We start from the raw sequence: 18,714 nt of genomic DNA on the forward strand, positions 1-18,714 counted from the left end.
CTTATTCTGTATAGGATTTTAAAACAAGATATTTGAGGACAGTGGACTGTTTTTCTTTAGTAATATACTATTTGCCCCCATATCAACCAGACCCTAGTTCCCACAGCCCTTCAAGTAATTTGAGTCGGAGACCTATTTGAAGCGACATAATTTTGGGCTGTTTATTTACCCAATTATAAGGAACAGAATTACCGAATTTTCCGCACTATAGGGCGTACCGGGTTATAGGGCGCTACAATGGGAACGTCGACAAAACAGTCAGATGATTCAGTCCAACTGATTACCCCCTTAACATTCCCAAAGCTTGCAAAGAAGCAAATACGTGTCGTAGACACGTGCGGATGCGGTGTCCGTACGATGTCACTTAAATGCGTCATTTCAAATATCATTCGGAAGGTTAAAGTCTTGGGATTCAAGAAATGCCAAACATTTCTTAGTTTTTATTTTATTTTTCGCTTGCAACTTTACTGTGCATATGACAATAAACACTTGGAATTGAGTTGAATTCACTCAACTCATCACAGCAACATCAAGATCGTTCTAAAACAAGATACCGGGAAAATATAAAACCGCATACCTCACCCAAGTTCTCACGTTCAATAATGATACGCAATCATGGTCTTCTTACAACCGTGAGTGAAGTAAATCCAGGAGAGTAAAATATGTACAAATACAGACTAATGAAACATGTTTCTTTATGGCGTACTTTAGTCAGCTTGCTAAGCTTGCTACGCCATTGCTAAACTCGGCCAATTGCAGGGTTTGTTTTGGCCATCTAGCCAATCCAAGGCTCCGAATAACTTCAGCCAATAGCGATCGATTTAACGGATGATTGACACATCTTTTTCGGCCAATTGCAGGGTTTGGTTTCGGCCCTCTAGCCTATCCGAGGCTCCGAATAACTTTAGCCAATAGTGATCGATTCAAATGATGATTGACACATTGGTTAGCCAATGAAACGCCGGTAAATGAATCCCAGCATACACCGCGGACTGTTCGGGGGAAAATCTAGTCAGCGGCTGCAAGTTAGTTGCAAGACTGCAAATTAATTTTGTTCCATAAATAAGGCGCACTGTATTATAAGGCGCATGGTCAGCTTTTGAAAAAAATTAAGACTTTTAGTTGCGCCTTATAGTGCGGAAAATACGGTATTCTTATGAGGAGATCATAGAAGGGCTATCGTAGTATCTGATGTAACAATGACATCGTGAGCATCTTATCATTACCCAGAAGCTACTGCAGTTTAAGTGTGGAGGAGTGTGTGCGCTGAAGAGAAAAAATCATGATGATAGTTGTTTTTATTGGATATCCAATAAAAACAACGCAATGGTTCTAAACCAATAAATAATACAATTCAACCCATTTATCGAGAAATAAAAGTATTATAGCTGTGTAATTTGAACCCAAATGTGGCATAGCTTATAGTTCAGTGTTAAAAACCAAACAAAAAAAAAAGAACCAAAAAAAGTTGTGTAAACGGGCAATAACTCCAGTTTGTAAAGATTACTCCCATTTAAGAAGGTTTAAGCAATTAAAGGCTCGACACATAATTCATGATGTAGCCAACACAGACTGGGTGGTTTGGGGCTTTCCAGCATGGATTCCACAACGGCAGCCTTTAAATTGAAGAGCTAACCGTCTGCAGGTTTATCACTGGCTAAGTGTGGGTTGTAATCAGAACCAACTCGGCCCCCCAAAGTGGACCTTAGAATTTTTTTGGTCTACATGCCAACATCAAAAGCATGCCGCACGTAATACAAATAGGTGTGACCAGATGTTACAAAATATCAAGTATCTACACCCTGCCCATAAAAACTAAGCTCAAATCACATTACACCAAAAACACCTCAACTCATATCTGATGGAAAAGGTCAGGATGAGTCTGGAAAAAAAACTCCTTGCTTTTTTTGTTCCTTTAATTTGCACTTGTTAGACTCGCTGAAATTACAGTCACGTCTGATATCTGAAAATGATACATGCTATACTGTCATCAAAAACCATGTGCTTTCTATCAGAACGTCTTGCAGGGACTCGGTTTGGCACCAATCTAAAATGATTTTTTTTTTCATAGCTTGGTAAGTGTGTCACACAGCTGTCGGCCGACTGCATGCCTTCATGCTCAATTATAAAAAGTGGAGTTATTTTAATTGCTTGCACAAACATGACATAAAACGTTTGGGGAGTGTCAATAGACTGTCATGATCTCTGTGTCAAGAAAACTTAAACAACATTTTAGGCATGACTAACACAATTCTATGATACGAGCACCTCTAAAAAGCCACTAAACCAGCTGTCTTTTCTCCTATTTAACCTTTCAAGAGTGGTTTGTCTAGGCACAACAACACTCCCAACTGGAGCCTCTTGCCTGTAATTTACCTCCAGAATACTTTTTAGGTGAATATTTCACACGCGGGTTGAGGGCAAAGGAGTACTTGGCAGCGCAATGACGCTTTGATTGTTTAAATATAGTCTTTTTTGCAGAGCACTCCAAATAAAGTATAATTGTTCTTAGAGAAGCAAAAGTATAGGTAAAGCAAAATAAAATTCTCCTAAATTGTGAAACGTGGGCGTACCATGTTAGTAACTAAAATCGCTCACCTCTCTTTACTCAGTGCCATGCGTGGGGGATCAAGATTTGGATTCTCCATGGACTCCATTTGCGGGCAACGCAGGAAGTAATAGAGGGTGTGGAGGGCATCAGGCGACCAGGACACAGACTGCTGCGAGCGGCAATGGCGGGCTGGACTCAGTCCTGTACGCAATGTGCTCAGGCGCTGCATGTGGTGCATTGCGCGAGATACAAGGTCACCTGAAAATAAAATAAAAGAAAAATGGACATGTTGGTATACTTAAGAACTGCATATACTGGACTGTAATAAAAAGCTTTTTTATTCTTTACAGCATCAGTACGTCTATTTGACGAGTCTTCCGGTCCTACAATCAAAACTGGCATGGCCATTTAATTGCACTTGAGGGTTTGTAATCCAACCGCATTTTCCCAGTTTATAAAAGCCCACTTGAACAACTGTGCACTTATTAGTCTCCCACTGTGACTTGTTTTTATCAGTCTTTCGCGGTGTAATTAGCGGTAAGCGCAGGCATGCCGTGATGATAATTCGCCATTTGTTTTGAATCACTGAAAGAGTCCTTATTATAATAGAATGACAGATAGATAAATCAAAGCCTTTACCCGTTTTGAAATGATGGGATGAAATTGCCATTGCAATCGAAACTTCAGGATTGTTGACAAAACAAAGAGATGTTTGTATCGCTCAAAATGTAAACACTTTTAATGGTAAACAGTTTTATTTTAATGAGTTAATGTGCATGAGATTAGTGGTCTACGCAAAAAACAAAGAAAGTTGTCTTTTGAATTGTGACTTTTTCATTTGCAACTGAAACTACATGAATGTTAATTTGGAAAAAGACACTTGAGATGAAAAGAGCAGCAGCTAGACAAACAGCCATTAGGTCAAGAAAAGGAGGGCCACATCAGAATGAGGAACAAAGACTGAATAAAACAGGCCAATTTAGACTTGATCTAAAATATTGTGCTCCTTTCAGTATGATTAGCAGTGCTTATTTCAAGCCGGATTAGCATGTGTGAGAGCACAGACGTTATTGCTTTACAGTTGTTTGTCGAGCTTGCACGCTATGGGTTAGATGGGGTTAACTGTCCTTAAACAGTCCACAGTTGAAACTAAAGGGGTTCCTTTGTATTAACTACAAACAGCATTTGACACAAAAGATCGAGATTGGGGGCCTTTTTCTGGCTTTACGGATCATACTGCGCTCAGGAGTCCATGGGGTCAAACGCATATCAAATACTGTATTTCACGCTTATATTACGTATTAGACTCTTACTAGACCTCTACGGGACTACTGGGAAACGGAATGCAAACATTTAAAGAGTGATTGGGATAAATATGTTTCGAAGTTCGTTTAATGTAAATCCACATTTGGAAATTAATCACCCTGTCATCCAGAATCTGTCTTGTCCAAGTATTTTTGACATGTGCGGCCAAACCTAGTGTAAAGATCGAACCGGAGTGAGTACACATACCCCTTTGTCTGCATGGACTAATTTGAAAGTGCCAAGCCCCTTGTATTTATATTTTGGTATCAGTGAACACATTGCTTGTGTGTCTGTTTGTGTGTGTAGGCATGAAAGGGTGTGAAGCATGCCAGCCCTGCCCCGAGCAGCTTAGATTCATTGCACTAGAGTGGCGTGGCACAAAGAACCCACTGAGCAAGCGGAGAAAGGGCGAGTGTGTTACAGAGCGTGTGCTCACTTTCTTAATGTCCATCTAACGATGCCGTTGCATGAACGTGGCCTTGTGCTTGAGGAACAAATAGCAAAGTGTTAACCTCGGTTGGGAGGGGAAACCAGGCTTGCTCTTGCACCAACATTGATCTTTATGACCCGATTTAAAAACAGACTTTTTGTCTGTTGCCCAGATCCTAACAATTTGACCAGTATGTGCATGATTCTTCTGGACCTTTCCTTTCACAGGTCTCTTTCTCCAGCAAGAGAGTCCTCATGATAAGAATTCTCAATTCAAATAATTGCACTCCATGTTCATTCACAGCCAGTTATGAGTAGTAATCTGAAAATAAGTTTTAAATGACTCTTCCTTTCAAGAGGATCTGTATAGTTCCAAACTGACTTGGATTGCAAAACAGTTTACGTAGTTTGGTTATTTGATTGACCCATTATGCTTGTTCCATCCTACTCCGTATGCAAAGTATGTAAGAATTTAGAACAGTAAAATTACCTTGACGGATCTTGTCTGGGGCCTTGTTTGAAATGTCCTTAGAAAGTTTAAATATTTTATCTCTATTTAGTGTGTGTTAACAATGCCCAACTGAATTCAAAGTACCCATATGCTTTAATTTCCACTGCACCTATCTGCTTTTATCTTACTTTCATCAAAGGTGTTTGGGGGCGGGGGCACATTAGGTTTGATTAATCGGAGCTGGGGGGAGTGCTGGAGAGCAACGTCATGTTCATCCCCAGGTTTTTGTTTTTTGTTTGTTTTCATTTGTAATTGTGGGATGAAAATGGTTAGAGTAATAATAGGCCTTATTCAAAAAGATTTCAAAAGCCAATCCAAACCCCAAGAAAGATGAAAAAGGAGTTGTATTAAACCCGTCTGAGAAATGCAGATACAGTACTTGTATGCAAATCATGAATGAGCTAAATAAGGCTGAAATCCTGATTTTAAGCCACGGTATGGCAGCAGAGAGTAATAAAATTCCAAATTCCCAACAACTCATTAAAAAAAATACCAAAACAATACACGCACCAATCCTATTTCAAAATACACTTTTAGACATTTAATATAAAAGCATCTGTCAAAGACAGGTTGGTAAGGTTCACCAAACAATGTATGTTTTAAAAGCAGGCTGTGACACGTGCTTGGTTGCATTCAAGAAGACTACAGAACAGAACAATAGCGGCATGTTATGTGAGCGATACCGTTATTCATCTTTCACATGAGAGACTAACCGTCTTTCCTGAGTTTACCGTATTTCAGTTTTTAGTTTACAGGACATGGCATAGGCAAATCAATATTGCTTTGGCTATGCTTTATCTATTAGATGAACCAATGTACATAGGATGATGTGACTTACTGAGTTCAGAGATGCTGCCTACGCAGGTAGCTAGCAGCGACTGTTCCAGCGTCCTGAGCTCAAGTTGGGCGTAGGCATCCTCTCTGCAGTCGACAGATGTCTGATGATTTTCTGTGTAGGGACTGAAATGGGCCGGTAGCGACAAAACACCTACGACAGAGAAAAACACAATGCAAGGTGTATGTTAAATTCTTAAAAATGCAAATATGTGTACCTATCAACAGAGAAAACTTTATGCGATTATAGTGTATGGTTGTATGAAATGGGAGATGTGCTTGACACTAAGAGATCTAAACAAAACTCAAATTGGAAAAAAAGAAAAGAGACATTTTTAATGAAGAATATGCCAGATTAGGGATTCATTTTCACATAACATTATATTTTACAAAGCAGCTATTAATTCTAACAATGAACTTTAGGCAGGGGATCAAATGGTAATGCTTCCAAATCCTTGCACTGTGAGCCAGTGGTGGGAAAAGACTGGTTCCCAAGAGTTTCTACAAGACCAAATAATTCATCCTAATACTAGGCTACATGGATTTGGTGAAGTAGGGGCCCAGTCACATCCGTTATTACTTACTTACATGAAACACTTTAATGCTTTAACCTGTCTTCAATTAAGTGAGTGAGTATACACGTTAGCCTTGAAAGTAAGTGTAGCCCATTTAGAAAGTACATATTTCAATGGAATGTAGAATAACTATGTAAAACATTTAGATTTTGCTAAGGCCACGCCTGTGGAAGCTTTAAATCAGAAGTTAATAAAGTTGTGACGAAGATTGTTTAATGAGGTTTGGCGTTCCAAATGATTATCAGCCAATTTCTCAGTACTGTTAATACTTGCCTACATTTCCCCCCCAGAAAACATTTTAAGCCCGACAGTTACTATTTAGGATGTGTAATCGGGTTATCTTAATGACATATACATACCTGCCCACTCCAGCCAATTGCTCCCATTATTAATTCACATCATTGCGCGATAATAAACCTTACAAACAAAATGTGGCACTTATTTACTCACAGCAACACAGACTATGTAAAGTACAGAAAGAATATCATGAATCTAATATGATGCTGTTGTCTTCTACCAGTGACTGAGATGATAAGAGCTGAAATGGGCAAAACGAGATTAAACTGAATAGTTTAAAATAAATAAATACAATAATTGTTATACAGCATAAACAATTTTTAATGATAAAAAATGAATAAAATATGGGGAAAACCTAAGTGTACAGGTATGCATTAAGGTCAACCACCCACAATTTGATATTCTACAATGGAATCAAGTCGTGGGAGACTCTTTCTGACTTATGTTTGAAATGAAGTCTAGACTTTTCATCTAATAGACTTTGACATTTACTTGTAACTTTTAAGCCAGATGTTAGAGTACTACTAATCTGGTCAATTTTACTGAATTTCTGACTGCAACAGCATTTGTAAACAAATAAAAGGCCTTAGTTAAAAAATAAGGTAAATTTTGAATGTTTTGTCTTTTGAAGTTAAATTGCTAATGGTGTTTACTTAATGGTTTGTTCGTTTTTATGACCCAAAACACACAGATCACCACTATTTGTACAACTCTAACTGCACAAAAGGTCAATCAATTATGACATTCAGATTTTGAATGGCATAAGGTACCACGCAGATGGCATCGTTGATGTGAGCTGCAGTGCTCCACAGGACTAGTCAGTAATTAAAAACACATCTAGACTTGTATGAATTTTGACTCTTGACAATTCATGGGTGACTTGTCCCTAGTTTAACACGTACTAGCCGCCAAAACAAAGATTTATTCTACCGGTAGTTTTAATCCTGCCCGAGTAACCCTGACTCATACAACGAGGTCTCATACAGGAGTGTTACTTTAGCTTTGTGTGTGTGGGCCTTTCTCACACTTTCCATGCGCAATCCATCGTGTATGTGCTGACTCCCCATTCCAAAACAAATGAATTCGCTGTCTCTCACAAACTGCGATGTTACCACCACAAAGATCGTTGTTAAACTAGCACACATACAAGCTACGAAACACTTAAGCAAAGTGTCTGGACCTTTAAAATGATGCTTTAAGAGTTTGTGCTTTTAGAGTCTGTGCTTTGAGTTCTAGACAAAATGGAATGGGATAAAATCTTTTGAACTGCTTCCTGATTTAGAGAAGTACGGCACATGAAAATCTACATCACATGAGAGTGGATTGTACAGCATAAGATTTGAGTAGATGACTAACCAGAAATATGCTTTGAAGGAGTGAGCAAACAATGTCACACAATTTAACGGTTATGGCAGTTGCAAAAAGTATTTTATACAAAAAGACAACTTCATTAAGATTATGTTCTGAGAATGTAAGGAGAGAATTGTTAAATAATTATTGACCTAACTACTAAAAAAAAGTGTTCTGTACCTCCACCACATTCTCTACAGTTCCCACAGTCCCACCCTTGTTTGACCATGAAAACTTGGCTTGCGTCATCCACTTCCACCACTATTAAAAGAGTATCAACAAACAGAAGGTTTTATTACACTAGACAGTGAAACCAGTAAAGACAAGAAACCTTCTGTGGCTATGGTGGTTTTATTATTGAGGTTCAACCTCAAAATGACATGCGAGTATCAAAACTACAAATTATACCTCATACGTACCACAAACTCATGGTAAGTCCCTGTACAAACTGAAAAACATGCAGATGCTTCACTCAAGCTGTCATTTAAGTGATGTCACAAAAACTGCATGCAATGAGGGCAAAACCCAAAATACTTTGTATTGACACTTCAACATCGCTTTTTTTTTTTTTTTTTTTTTTGGGGGGCAAGGTACTTTGATTTCAAATGGTGTAAACGAGCATAAATGTATTATATCAAATCAAATGCAAAGCTAGAATATAAAGCTAAATGTTATTTATTTTCATTTGAAACAAACTTTTGATTTCTTGGATCGGCAGCTCAGCTCAGAATACATCAAAGATTATTCTTCAACCAATAGTCCTGTGCTAATACGTATTTCCGTACTGTGTAATGCAAAAGGACAACGCTATTCCATACATTTCTCAAATTGGAAAGTATACGTCTTTTCTCGCATATTTGTATGTTAAGTGTGTTTTGCATACACACACCCAAGTGTCTGCCTTTCAGTAGGAACAGCTTCTTCATTCATTACAGGGTGGATCAGAAAGCCAGGAAAGATTACTTCAAAGTCACTTCCCCTCAAGCAAATGGCACAGCTCTGTAGGACAGTGATGCTTTAGGCTTGCTCCTGTGAGGGAGGTTGATGGTGACAAAATGTCTCACTAGTATGTTTAACAGCACTGCTATTCCGTGGTCTCAAATTGACAGACATTTTTGGTTTGCAGAGAATACACACTTAAATAGGGAACGTTTTTAAACTGAAACACTGTTTTATACACTTAAACCATCAATATCCTCTAATAAAGCATTTATTGGACACACATCTTAAAAGTGTAAACGAAAATGTGGTTTTGTTCAGCACGTTGCCTACATGCAGGCCGTTGGCTACACAGTTTTGAAAAGTGGGATTTACCAAGCAGGTTTAAAAAAAAAAGTGTTTGCTAGGTCTGGTGGGTCATCCTTATCGTCCTTATCCAAACAGACTTCAAATGAGAGAGTGGGGCATTTAGGAAGCCTACATGCTCTATTAGTGTTGGAGCTAAAAATAATCATCCGCTTGAAAAGTAAACACATCTACAGTACAAACTAAAATTCGTGTTCTGAATACAGAAAAGCATTCATGCACAGAATGACTGCACACCTAAATGTTGGATTGAAGCAAGTTGAAACGTCAAAGAAAATCTTCAGCCCAGAAGTCTCATTTTTCACTAGTAAACCTTCATAATGTATGTTTGTTGCATAAAGATTAAAAAGAAAAATGTGGGGAAAAAACAAAATAGTTGTTAACCGCAACCTTTTGCCTTGGATATGAGCATCCCACGACATGTCTTGGGCCAGATTTGGCCGGGACCTACGACACTTTCTCCATTCTCATTCCATGGCATGTAATGTCCAAAAACAACTACAAATTGGCAGCAAAATGAATGTTTAATTGCCCATTCATGCTATATTCAACATTAAATATTCTTAATTTATCTTGTCTACAATGGTATAAATATCTAGGTTCTTGGTATAAAATAAAAATCAGTTCATTGGATTAAGCGGTTAAACAACAAAAATAATCAAATTACTTAATAATAAAATGAACTTTTTAATGAAGCCCTAGTTACCCTAATTGTAGTCCGTCACTGAGAATCGAAGTGCAAAACAGACCAAGGACATTTTGGAGACACTCATTTTTGTTGCCTTAGGTTTGCCATGCATGCCTTGGGTTTCCCACAGTCCTGAAAAATATATAAGCTCCTCAGCACGACTCACTCTAATCCTAAACATGACTTCAAAATCCCCTTTTCAAGCTCCTGCTTTCTCTTTCTTACTTCCAGACTTCTCTGCCCCTTCTTTTCCCTGTAATCGTGTTTCATACTGTTTATATTCCAGGCCAACTGTGGTGCCTATGGCTCCCTGGTCTCATTCTATGGTCCCTGCTTTCATATGGGGTTCTTCTACCCATCACATATCCATGTTTCGACCACATTGTTTTATGGAGTTTGGTTAGTTTATTGTCTGGTAGATTCATGGGATAAAAATAAACATCAAAAGGCTGGATTATTTTAATGACAAGTAATGTATGGTGGATTTTATAAGCATGCTGAGATTGCAAAAGTGCTCATAAATTCAAGGTCCCCAAACCAACACATATACAAAAGGCCCATTTTACACAAGACATTATTCAACCATTCAGAAAGGGTCAGCCTGACAAACAAAAGGAAAGTGAACAACAACCAATTCAATATTTTTGCTATACCTTAAAGAATGGCCACTGGGGCTGCAACAAATTATAATTCTTACCCCTCGTCATTTGTTATTTTGATTACTGACCCATTGGGGACCGAGTCAACTTTATATGTAAGAAAATGGAAAAGAAATGTTGATCATTTCAAAATAAAATCATGGGCATATTTGTATACTGTATATCAGAAATATTCTTCTTCAGAGACTTTAATACAAGTTGTGTATGCCCTGATTCAACAATAAATTGTATTTTGATTCAAACCAAAGATAAATAATTTCTCATCATTAAAGACAATGAAATATTTACTGCTGGGAAGATAAAATTTGGAGTAAGGTAACAATTTGAAAAAAAATCTATTGAAAACAAGACAATTAGATTGGGCATAAAAGGCGATGATCAATCTATTATTGATGCAAGAATAAAGTACTATTTTCATCACTCAATAGATTGCTCTTGGTGCTCAGCAAGCTGTCAAACATTGTAAAATTGCCTTTGAAGTACTGGTTCGCATTTTGTTTGCATTCTTCACATCAGCCTTAATGCCATCAAACACAGATAAACATTGCACCATCAGAATCTATTCTCATTCTGTCTTGCTCTTTGTAAAGTCTTGCAAAGCAAAAGCTGAGCGTGTTTCAGCACTGAGGCCAATCAGGTGACAAAAATCCCCTCCATTCACATCAATCCTTTCCATCTTCGAAAGCCAGCTATGAACGTTGTGCCGCAGTCCCCAATAAACCAGCGTGTGGTTTAGATCCAGAGACTTTGAATGATGTTTCAAAGGGGTTGATCCAAAATCACTGTCGCAAATCTAAAGCAGCTTTCTGATGATTAACATTCCGAGTTGGGCACTGTGGCGAAAATAAAAAATATGACGCACAATATAGAGTCAAATGAGGAAAAGAAAATGGGGCATCTGGAACTCGAGGGGACTAGCAGGTTTTCCTGTGCAAGGATTATAATAATAGATCCTATCAAACATCAGTTTTCTTGCTGAAAAAAAGTGAATAGTCATTGTTTCATAGAAACACTGACAGACGGAGTAAATGCACATGTGAAGAATTGTCTTTTGTCTGTCTAGTTACAAGTACAAGGGTCACACCTACCCGTGCCATTGTTAACAAAACATTGCACACTACGAAAGACAAAAGGGCATACAATATGAGGGGATGCAAATAAGTCAAAACATTAGTTAGGCGAACAGGGTGGTAAGGTACTTCAGACAATTTGTCTACAAATCAATGTTTTACAAAACCTCAATGAGTAGATATAAATAAATGGACCACCCACTCTGACATGGAAAATGGTACCTTATTTACACCACCGGTCACTAAGGTGACATCCATCACACAAATCACGTTGACATGTGAATGAGTCGGAGTAGTGTACAACTTTTGAAAGTGTTTGTGAGTCTGTATTTAGGGAATGCATTCAGCTGAGTGTTTGGGATGTGAAGTATGTGTAGTCATCACAATTGAACACCCTTCAAGACCCATCAAACACCCAAGGGGGTCAAGCACTCACCCGTTGGCCCTCTCACACAACCTATGCATACAATGGAATGGGGGGGAGCAGTCTGGGGAGACTGCGACCACATGTCTCAGAAAGAGACTGTGCTCTAAGTAGATTTGACCAACACATCCCTAAATGCATTACATCCAACACAAAGCTCGACACATTTATGGTAGCAGATTCTGTGAAAAAAGGCCCAGGTGTTGACCATTTCTACTTATTGGAAACACTAAAATGTTACCACAAGCCTATTGTCTCCACTAAACACCCCCATACCCAAAAGTTGCAGTCAATGGTGCTAACTGTTAAGTGTTATTGACTGTTAGGTGCCAAGCTGCCCTTTCACCCAGTGGCTTGTACTGTCAAAACAGACACACATTTTGTTTGCTGTTGTCTTTATCTTGTAGAAGGCTGGTAAAATAATACTGTCCCTTCAGTGAGTTCCATGCGGAAATGTGACTGTCTGGACTTCATTGTGAAGCACAATGAAAAAGAAGGAAGACTTACCACTGAAACAACAAAGGCAGAAAGGAGATAAGTGCACACCGCCAGTGAACATTTATCATGATGATTAGAACAGCCTTCCGTGCTGACTCTGCATCTAGGATATAGGTCTTAAGAATGTTCTGTCTAATGGAGTCTACAGACTTACTTTAAGCTGCCTAAGTAAAAACATTTGAATGATCAAGTTACAGCGAATGTGAGTCAATAGGTAATGTTCTATATAAAGGTTCTATAAAATGGTGCCCGCGGGCACCAGCGTGCCCCTTAAGGACAGTTGAGGTGCCCGCAGATCGGTTCTGAAAATAGCTCACCAGTGCTGGGTCATTTTGATTTGAGTAAAATATTTTTATTGGTTGCCTTGAGGCTATACAACCCTATTTTTAATCAATGACCTGGTAATAACATAGTAATAACATAATAGGATGCATTTTTATCTTAGAAATTCTAATTTTAAAAATCCAGTTAATTAGCTTGATGGAAAAAAAATTCAAGTATTGCTAATTATTTTCAAGCAATTAATTAAGACAGTAGAATGAGAAACTATTTGTGTATTAAACACATTTATTTAAAATTTGTTCTCCTTTCGAGCTAGCTTTTCACTCTTAGCTAACTATCTGGCTCCCTTTTAGTTTTGTTACCTGTTCACCTTTCTAGCTAACTATCAAGCTACCTTTTTAGCTATTTAGCAAGCCATCTAGCCAAGTTGCTATTTAGGAAATTAATATCAAACAGGGTGCCCTGTGCGCTTATTAGTAACAAAAAGTGGCATGAAATTTGAAAAAATGTAGGAGATCCCTGATCTATGTAATGCCCACAACTGTGGCTCATTATTATTTCTAAAACACACTTCTACTCTATAGCATATGAATAACCTATATTTTTGTTGACAATATCTCTGTACTATTTGTAATTGCAACATCCATTGCAGCCTGCTCATCCTGAAAGGGGGATTGCCACATTTGCGGTCTCTTCTCAAGGTTTCTTCATTTTCCTTATGTTGAGGTTTGTGAGTTTTTCCTTGCCCTCATGTTGGTTTTATATCAGGGGTTGGTGTAATAATAGTCTGTACAAAAACCTGTGCAGCCCTTTGAGACTCTTAGTGATTGAGGGCTATACAAATAAAAATGACTTGACTTGACAGTACTGTCATCAAATGACAGTCATAGCATACTTGTATTACTATTAACCAATAAACAAGCAACAGTCAGGGAGATGGTATTAGTCTTCTTTAGAAAGAAAAAGCCACACATTCTGCAGCCAAAGCATGGAAATGGCACAAACACAACCTAGGGTAAAAAGACTTTTGTACATATGTCTGTGTGTTTATTATTGTGCCTTGCCAGCTGTTGCCTTCCGAGTGCTGAAGCAGGTTTGGCTTTCAAATACTTTATAAAGGGCATCACATGAACTAACAGGATTATCTGTATTAGCCGTTTATTGGAGCCGTGCTTATGTATTTGGTTGACTGCTACTGTACCATGAGATCTAGTCAAGTCAAGTCAAGTCATTTTTATTTGTATAGCCCTTAATCACAAAGAGTCTCAAAGGGCTGCAAAGGTTATTGCAAACCACAGACTATTATTACAGACTATTACAACACCATCCCCTGGTCTAAAACCTACATGAGGGCAAGGGAAACTAAAAAAAAAACCTCAACATGAGGATCTCTTTGCAAATGTCTATACGAAACACCCAATGTATCAACAGACTAAAAAGTAAAGGTTGAAGGAGGGTACAAGATAAAATATTTTTGTGCTACCTCTCTACAACTGCGCTTCATTCTCGTTATGCTTGTTTTAACGGTGGCTAAGGGTGGAGCCTAAATTGTTCAGCTCTTCAAGAATCATCTAGAAGTCAAATAATTTGCCCTTTAAAAATGACAACCGTATTTTTTATGTTATAGCATTTCTTCCTGTAAAAAGGGGAAACCCCAGGCAATTTACTTAACCGATACTTCCCAATGTGCTCGCAAAAACCACAGTGCTTAAATAACTGCTGAGAGTAAAGCGCTTTCAAAACACAAAGGAATGCATGCTTTTGCTCACGGACTGCCTGCATATACTGTGGAATAGGCAACATATATGTATATAGTACCTGATACAAAAATATATAGAGCTTGATAGGAAATTGCTGATTGATCATGGCCACATACAACATAGAAAAGCTTTTGTTACAATTAAAAGCAGAATCACAAAATATGAAAAAAACAAATGGTGGAACAGTTTAGTTCATTACATTTACGGAATCAATTGTAGTCCCTATGCTGTAAATGAATGATAGTCAACATTCTGACTGCAGATCCAAAGAGACCAGCCAACCCAAACCAACCCCTTTAACGGAATGGTGCTCATGTGAAGGAAGGACTATTCTACCCCAGGTCACAGTTTCTGTACAAACACGTCACTGATTGACAAGTGTGTTTTCATTCTTCTCCCACTGTTGGCTCTGTCTGGGCGTGATGATGGCAGCTTTAAAGCATGTGTTGCACTCATCACTCCATGTTGAAGTTCACTTCACAATGCATATTCTGCACAATTAGGGGCACTTCATGTTTTTTTTTTTATTCTGGCCTGACTATACTTTCAAAATGGAACAATGAGACTAACTTCATTGCTCATGCTCACTGTAAAGTTGGCTTAAATACATTCCAAGTTATCAGTTTTTGTAGTTTCCATAACCTTGGGAAGTTAGCCCCCAATAGTCTGAGCACTTAACAGATAAATGCTAATAATTAACCTGTTAAGATTATTTTTACATTGCTCCAATAGGCCCTGTGACTTTCTTCACAACAACTACCCTGAGATTACAGTATGGATCTAAATTCAGGATGCATGTGGATAATGATGCCTTACACAGCTGTGTGAGCACGTTCCAGGCAGCAGTAGTCTAGTGCCGGAATTCTGCCGATGAATCTTGGCCTTTGGAGGCTTGCAAAATGAGTGTTGAGAGAAAAAAAGAACAACTGTTTGGAAAAAGGAGGTCCTCCGGCAACTTTTTTTAGAGACTAGAATGACAATTTCAGTATACAAAGAAAAAGAATGGTTATGCACATTTCTATGCCTGAATAGAACTGACCTCGTTTTACGAGCCAGCAAACCACTGACCTCATCACCAGTTGGTGTAATTACAGGCTTCAAGAGCACAACCCTGCTAGGGCCAAGAACTACAAGACAGGTTCACAACTTTACTGTCTGTTTCCAATTATTTAATGCCTGTTGGTTGCTTCACCTGAAAAATACCTATGAGGAAAAAATTGGCACTAGCATAGCTCTTAAAATATTAGGTTTTATCTAAAAGGAGAAACATGGGATGGAAGATTTGAGTTTTAAGGTTAACATAGGAGAGTAATCTGGGCTTGTGGATTATGAAAACATTTGTCGGTTCACAGGGTTAAAACCACATTGCACTAATGTCCTCCTTGGAGGGGGATGATGTCATTTCAAGTAATATGTTTAAATCAGTGAGCCAACAGCAGATTTTCCAAGGAAATAATAACACATGACGAACCCTTGACCAGAAACAATAGTTTTAGAGATGTGTATTCACAAGGTCAAGACAAGAAAACAGTATTATAGTGAGTTCCTCTGGCTGGGGCGAGGACGAGAACTATCAATCCATTGCCATCATTGGGACCAGTGATTTCCTCATTTCTCTTTGTCACTAACCACAGAAACTGTTGAGGTTGAGCAACTGCATTCTGGAGAAAGGCCTGTTAAAATGCTGATCGTAAACTTATGGTGTGAATACCCTTTTCTATATTTTTCTGCTACAAACTAATGAACTTGTCTCTGTCTTTTTATTGTTTGTGCATATCCTCAGTGTAATGTGAGTCTATTTAGACATTAGGAAGACTTCAATGTTATCAATCACTTGTGGAGATATCTGAACATATATGCTGAGGTTTTGGTTCACCACTGACTCAATAAATCATTGCAAATTGCTGGCACAACACCTTTTAACATTTAAATGAAAACCGTGTGCTGTATATTGCAAAGGAAGGGACCACATCCACAGCTTGTCTGGTGTTCTCATTAACACTTGGGTGGGTGTTTTTGTATTTATGTCCTCCAGATTGACCTCTGCCCTCCCCTTCGGACCACTATACACGCCTCACACATCTCCCCTTTTTGCTATGCCAACACACACATGTCTGAAGGCTATATCTGCGATAAAATGAAGAGAGAACTCCCATTAGGCTATAAACATTAGACAAACATGTAATTGTTGCAAGATTTGCGTAATAGGAGAAAGTTGTAATCTGTTTTAGTACTTCTCACCTCCTAGACCAGAGTCACTGCAAAGCTAGTCCCATTACAGCACCTTTTAGCAAAACATAGGCCCTTTGCGCGACTGTCTTATTTGCGTATCCGCTTATTTCTAACTTCTGAATTATGTTCAACCAAGTGTATCACTTACGTATTTACAGTGCTTTGAAAACATATTTGCCTCCTTCCTGATTTCTGTGTTCTTTGTAAATGTATTATTTACAAAGGTTTTAGATCATCAAACCAATTATAATATCAAACAGAGACAACCCAAGGAAATACAAAATGCATTTTTTAAATGTTGAGTCCATTTATTAAGTCCAAAAAATAAAAAAATAAACCTATCTGTGAATATTGGCCACACCCAATATTGATTGCAACCAACTGAGGTGAATCAAGAAATGACTTAAATTGAATCTGTTAGAGAAAGTGAAGTAGGCTACAATATATCAAGAACATAATTGACACATCACAATCTAAAGAAATTCCAGAAGAAATTTGAAAAAAAGTGCTTGAAATCTATCAGACCGGAAACACAAAGCCATTTCTAAGGGATTAGTGCTCCAGCAAACTACTGTCCACAAATTGAGAAAATTGAGACAGACTAAAATTACTCCAAGAGTGCGATGACATCTCATTCAGTAAGTTACAAAAGAACATTGAAAAACATGAGTCCACTATAAGAATGACACTGGCTAAAAATGGCATCCCGTTACATCTGGCGTAAAAAGGGAATAGCATTTAATGTAAAAAAAAAAACAAGAAAAAAAAACATAATGCCCACAGTAAAGCATAGTGTTGGCAGTGTGATGGTCTGGGACTGCTTTGCTCCCGCAGGACCAGGACAACTTGCTGTGGTTGATGGCCTAAATAATTTTAGTGTTGACCAGAAGATCCTGATGGAGAACATCCAGCCACAAGTCCATCCCATCAAACTCAAGTGCTCTCGTATCATGCAGCAGGAGACCTATCCGAAACACACCATCAAGTCCACCTCTGAATCAAATAAACAAAAGGAAGTTTGCCAAGTCAAAGTCTGGATTAAAATCCAAATGAGTTGCTGTGACGTGACAAGTGATTTCCTTCTTTGGTCGAAACCCTGAAGTGTTGCTGAGTAATTGGGGCGGCAGTAGCTCAGGAGGTAGAGCGATCGTTTTAGGATTAAGGGATCCCAGTTCGAATCCCGGCTTGTCCGTGTTACATGCCGAAGTGTCCTTGGGTAAGACACTGAAACCCCAATACCCCCAATAAGCAGGTTAGCAGCCTTACATGGCTGCACAGATCACAGCCGCTACTGGGAAATGTGAAGCACAATGTAAAGCGCTTTGGGAAGTCATTGACTTGAAAAGCGCTATAGAAATGCAGATCATTTCATTTCATAATTTAGATGAGTGGTCCATGAACTGTGTGTCGAGGCGTGTGTTGATGATGTATGCTATGATGCTTGAAGCCCCGCAGAGTGGGTGTACCAAGTGATTTATTCAGAAAACGATCGCTAGGTTTGAGTGTAATTTAAAATAAAAGCAGCAAAGAATCGCTATGGATTCTCGTTTGTTAGGAAGCAAATCACAAATGCCACGGCAAATGCAACAGTTGAGATGCAAAAGTATAATGGAGCACCAAAAATCCCCAGAATCTAAAGTCCCCATCAGTACTGGAAATCACAGAAATATACGCTTCCAATTCTAGACAAACTTGCTATCGCATATCTATGCACCCCTCTTTTTTTTTCCAAAGCATGATTTACAACCCAATATTTCAATGCACGCACCAAGCATGTTATACATTTTTTGTACACATGATGGCATAGTTAATTAAATTAATCATCTTGAAACCCCAACGTGTGTGTAAACTAGTTCCATGCAGGGCTTCACTGCTTTATTGGGTTTCATTTTCCCATCATTAGATTCAGATTCAGATCTACTTTATTGTCATTCTAGTACACGA

The 18,714-nt window shown here is 38.4% G+C and overlaps 1 protein-coding gene across 1 annotated transcript in view; it reads right to left on the minus strand.

Moving 5' to 3' along the window:
* Positions 1–18,714, minus strand: part of abtb2b (ankyrin repeat and BTB domain containing 2b) — a 59,670-nt gene that overhangs the window by 26,071 nt on the left and 14,885 nt on the right. Inside the window, exons 2-3 of the mRNA XM_088340890.1 lie at positions 5,635–5,784; positions 2,599–2,809 (exon numbers count right to left, since the gene is read on the minus strand). Coding sequence (XP_088197016.1) covers positions 2,599–2,809; positions 5,635–5,784 — 361 coding nt within the window. The remainder of the gene's footprint in view (positions 1–2,598; positions 2,810–5,634; positions 5,785–18,714) is intronic.

Source organism: Urocampus carinirostris, chromosome 7 (assembly GCF_059441175.1).
Source record: "Urocampus carinirostris isolate Australia breed hairy pipefish chromosome 7, RoL_Ucar_1.0, whole genome shotgun sequence".
NCBI classification, from domain to species: domain Eukaryota; kingdom Metazoa; phylum Chordata; class Actinopteri; order Syngnathiformes; family Syngnathidae; genus Urocampus; species Urocampus carinirostris.